This window comes from Prosopis cineraria, unplaced genomic scaffold (assembly GCF_029017545.1).
Source record: "Prosopis cineraria cultivar Desert tree isolate PC_DT_omini unplaced genomic scaffold, ASM2901754v1 PC13, whole genome shotgun sequence".
Taxonomy (NCBI): domain Eukaryota; kingdom Viridiplantae; phylum Streptophyta; class Magnoliopsida; order Fabales; family Fabaceae; genus Prosopis; species Prosopis cineraria.
The window spans coordinates 28,011,349-28,016,203 of NW_026555344.1; the positions used below are offsets into that span (position 1 = coordinate 28,011,349).

The 4,855-nt window shown below is 33.2% G+C and overlaps 1 protein-coding gene across 3 annotated transcripts; it reads left to right on the forward strand.

Moving 5' to 3' along the window:
* The first annotated feature begins 1,554 nt into the window (after positions 1–1,554).
* Positions 1,555–3,441, forward strand: LOC129291755 (UPF0481 protein At3g47200-like). 3 transcript variants are annotated; one of them, XM_054929278.1, is made up of 3 exons: positions 1,555–1,662; positions 1,890–2,036; positions 2,157–3,441. In XM_054929278.1, the coding sequence occupies exons 2-3, from the start codon at positions 1,919–1,921 to the stop codon at positions 3,278–3,280; spliced, it is 1,242 nt and encodes a 413-aa protein (XP_054785253.1). In that variant the 5' UTR covers positions 1,555–1,662; positions 1,890–1,918; the 3' UTR covers positions 3,281–3,441. The 3 variants fall into 3 exon arrangements, with proteins under 3 accessions (XP_054785253.1, XP_054785251.1, XP_054785252.1); XM_054929276.1 differs by having other exon boundaries at positions 1,890–3,441; XM_054929277.1 differs by having other exon boundaries at positions 1,611–1,678; positions 1,890–3,441.
* Positions 3,442–4,855: the final 1,414 nt, after the last annotated feature.

The window sequence follows — 4,855 nt, forward strand, 5'->3', positions numbered from 1 at the left end:
AGGAAGAAATAGGGACCTAAATTATACAAATATCCTCTCCGAATACAAAGTACAAAATCCTAAGGCTAAATAACGGGAAAATATACCCTAAAATAATGTTGAATTCCTTCTATTAAAAATATATGCTATTAAAACATTTTTTTACAATGTTTGAAAACTATACATACATTTAATCTAGTTAAGAGCTATTGGCAACATAATTTCAAAGTTGCTTGTAATAAGACTGTTAACTGTTATTTAATTTCAATTAATTTATAATTTCCATTTATTATAATTTCTTGTTTTGTAACCAATCACATTTATAAAATAATCTTACATTGATTTGATATTTATTAGTATATCTCACTTTGTTTTATATAAAACCTCAAATGGTGATTAATATTGTAGAATATTCTCTCTTTGACTATGCTTATTTCTTTCATGGTATCAGAACCTTAAGTAGTTAATGAAGTTTTGATAGTTTGTTTGGGCTTGAGCTTTCTAAAAATCTAGCCTCTAGCCCTCCCTCTTTATTTTGCTTTCAATATTTTGATATGTTTCTATTGGTTCTAACATTATTGGTTCACCTTGTGAAATTCGCTTAGTGATTTATTTATGCAAGAATCACTCTTGGTTTTTTTTTTGCCTGATAGTTCATTTATCCAAGAATCACTTCGAAGTCAACTTTGCCTAGTGTTCCATTATTTTGAAAATCACCCTTGATTTTTCGTCTAGTGATTTATTTGTTCAAGAATCATCTTGGAGTTTTTTTGTCCAGTAATTCATTTCTTCAAGTATCACTCATGAGTTTTCACCTTCAAGTTTTTGTCTAGTGATTCATTTTTGAGAATCACTTTTGAATTTTTGTTATCAGCCCGGGAATATTGGTTTTCTGTTTAGAGGGATTCATCCTAAGAATCACTTCAAAGTTGTTTGCCAATGGATTCATCTTCTACAAAAATGATTTCAAGCTTTTGTTTATTAATGATTTATGATTTATGCACATGGTTTGTTTATATTTTCTCTCTTTGAAACCTCCTTGTCATACAAAAGTTGATGTTTGCTCTTACTATTGTTGTTGTCACTGCCAAGCAACTGATTTTTGTGGGAGGGTTTTAAAATGATCCAACTATAATTGATTTATTAGTTTCATTTATTGTAATTTCTTATTTTGTTCAGACTAAGCGATCACATTTATTATAATTATTGTAGATTAATTTGATATTTTATTTGGATATCTCATTTTGTTCTATATAAACCTTCAGATGGGGACTCAGTAACTCCTCGTTGTACCTTCCTAGAATATTCTTTCTTCAACTATTCTTATTTCTTTCAAACATGAATGATAATATGATATTTCATTATAAAACTTATAAGTCCAGATAACAAGAACATGAATGATAATATGGTAATCATTATAAAACTTGTAAGTCCAGATAACAAGACATATTGACTCGTTTAAATTAACGATCATTGGCATGTTGCTTTCAGATCCTCGATGCAGACAAATTAGACCCTTTAAGGACAAGTTGGGGGAAAAAAACAATCGAACAACCTAATAATTTAGTTGAAAATTAGTAATTGAACTCAATTTATACGTGTTAGGTGTCGGAGTGAAGTAGAAGATGAATTGCTGGTGCAGAGGAGCCTGGCACTTCAGCTTCAACAAGAGCAAAAGTACAAGTACGTTTCTTCCGAGGTTTGCATATTTATGTTTCGTTAGTCGATGTTCTAACTTTTTTTAACTTTCACTCATTTTATCATGCTATGATTTTATGCATGCATCCATGTTTAATATATTAGTTTGAATAACATTTTTGTGTGTCAACAAAAGCTTAGTCAATTAATGCTATCAACTAAATACAAAATATTACTTACCAGAAAAAAGCACAATGTCTATGATTATGCAGAATCATCAAAATTTTGCTAACACGACTCAATGGATGGTACTTCCGAGTACATAATTTTGGACATCCTCAATGAATCAAGTGTGACGAATTTGTCTCAAGATTGTTGTATTTATAAGATTTCTGAAGATCTCAGGGAGCAAAACAAAGGTGCCTTCACTCCTCATTTGATTTCAATTGGCCCAATTCATCATAAAAATCCAAAATTGGAGCCAATGGAACAACAAAAATACTTGTATTTCAGATATTTTCGTGATAAACTATCTTCAGATGAGGACAGACAGAATTTAGAATCATACACTGCTAGGCTTGAAGAGGAAGAAGAACAAATAAGAAAGTGTTACTCAGAAAAATACACTCATTTTGAGACAAAAAGGTTTGTGCGCATGATGCTGTTGGATGCTGTTTTCATCATGGAGCTTTTCTTGAGAAAGAAGGAAGGAGAACTTGATCGTGATTTCCTATTTAAGAATTCTACGATTAGTAAGATCATCGAGAGAGATTTGATATTACTTGAAAATCAAATTCCATTTGATCGCTTGAATACATTATATGATCAGGTTGTACCCACCAATCGAAAGAATGAATTGGCCTGTCTGAGTTTTCTTGAACTTGCTCGACACTACTTTGAAATTTATGATCCTTATGCTGATAAGTCAGTGGGCAAAATCAATGACAGTAATTTGCTGAAGCAACACTGGGACAAACCAAAACATTTCACTGATTTAATTAGATTTTTTATGATTCCGCAGGATTTGGTGCAGGATTTGACCCCAGATGAGAATGATCGTCTTCCCATCATAAAGACTGCGACAAAGTTGAAAGGGGTAGGGATAACTTTTGAGAAAGCTTCAAACACATGTTTGCTAGATGTCAAGTTCGAGAAAAGGGAATATTGGAATCGGTTTAGTTGCTTTGGCTTCTTGCAAAAGAGGCTCAAAGCTCGTTTGCTAATTCCAGAATTGAGGGTTGACTACTCCACAGAATCTGTCCTACGAAACCTCATGGTCTTTGAACAATATTCCTACCCTAAGCATCATTATGTTTCCAGTTATGTTGCTCTCATTGGTTATCTCATTCACAGTAAAGAAGATGTAGATGTGATGGTTGAGGACAAAGTTATTAGTCATGATCTGGGGAGCGACAAAGAGTTGGCACAGCTGATCAATATTCTTTGCAAAAACACTGTTCTGAATTCCACATGCTATGGCACAGTTTCAAACAGATTGAATACGCACTACGACAGCCAATATAACAAAACTCTTGCCTTGTTATCTTCAGTATACTTCCCGGACCTCTGGAGAGGCACCGCAACAGTAGCGGCCATTATTGTCGTTGTTTTTGCAATCACAAACTTCGTTAAAATTATAAGGGATTTCGCACATCCTAAGTAATGCTGTTTTCTCACCTGCTAATATTGGTGATGCTTGTTTTACTTTGTATTTGTAATATTTTTATGCTTTTATGACTGTATTGGATTTATTTCAAAACATATAAAGATTGCATTTTGTCAATATCTATGTGAGATTCAATAAAGTTTTACATTAGTTGTTAAGGGCTTAACACAACTTTTCTCCTTTACCCGGGCTTGGGACTGGTTGTTGTTGTTATTGTATGTACAAATTGGATATTATTTCACATATCCAACATGCATGCATTGAGCTTGCCAGTTAATTGCTTTGTATGTTTGATATTGTTGAAATAGTATACCTAAGAAATTGTGTCCAATTTCGTTTGTTTCGTGTAATGTTCAAAATAGGGGAAAGAAGTATTTGGTAAAAGCAAAGAAAGAAAGAAATAAAGAAATTCATGAGACCTAATGCATATAGTGAAAATGCTGGATGTAGGTTATGCAAATTTTATGCCAAAAGGGGGGGGGAGGGGAGTGTTGATGATTGATCACTAAGACCCGTTTGGTTCAATGGAATTTTGACTCCGGAAAAGGAAAGAGAATGAAATTTCACATTTTCTTAAGTTTGGTTAACATCAAATTGAATTCTTGAGAAATGATTTTCAAGGAAGAGAGTGGAAATTAATTTCCTGGGATGAACCCATGGAAAATATAATTTTCCTAGGAAATTATTTTTTCTGACCAAAATGTCCTTCACTTTTTTTTAAATCTCCTTGGTGAACCATGTGCATCATCTCCTTCACATTTTCATATACTACTGTCGCCTCCTTCAGATCTTCAACATCGTCTCCTTCAAATTTCTAGCATTGGCTCCACCCTCCTCTGTTGACCTTTGCACTGTTCTCTCTTCTCTCCATTACTGTGTTCTTCTTCGACAGTGTGATTCAACCATGGAAGCAACTCCTTGTATTTGGCAAAGAGATCAGTTATAGAAGCTGCTCCTCCTACCTGTAAATTTGGGTCATCGGAGCCAAGCCATTGAAGGTGATCCTCCTTGCAATCGCCCGTCAAACATCGTCCTCTATTGAATGTCCCCAACCTTGCTGTCATCCCTAACCTCAATGGTGTCGCCAATCATCATCTCAGTAAAACTAATGATGATTTATGCTTGATTTATGTGGATTGGATCTGTAAAACTGATGAGAGATGATGAAAGAGACAAGGCTATTAGAAGAAAAGGGTAATAATATTGTCTTTTATTATTTTTAATATTTTGTTAAATAAAAATTGTTTTAAGATTCCATTATATTTTCCTAGTCCACCAAACATGCTTCTCATAACATTTTCCAATTCCATTTCTAATTTCATTTCCAAATCATTTTCCAATTCCATTTCTTTTGAAATGCTTCAAGTGAACCAAATGAGCCCTAAGAGAGTTCCATCATGCTTCTCCTTTTCTCACTTCACATTAAAAGAAATATTCCTTCCAAGTAAAGAGAGAAAATGATATTTTAGTTTTATTTATAAATACGTGCATATCATTACATTTTCATTACAAGTTTTTTCTTTTATCTTCCATTAAATTTCGGGTGAAAGAAAATATGTTATTAAGGTATGT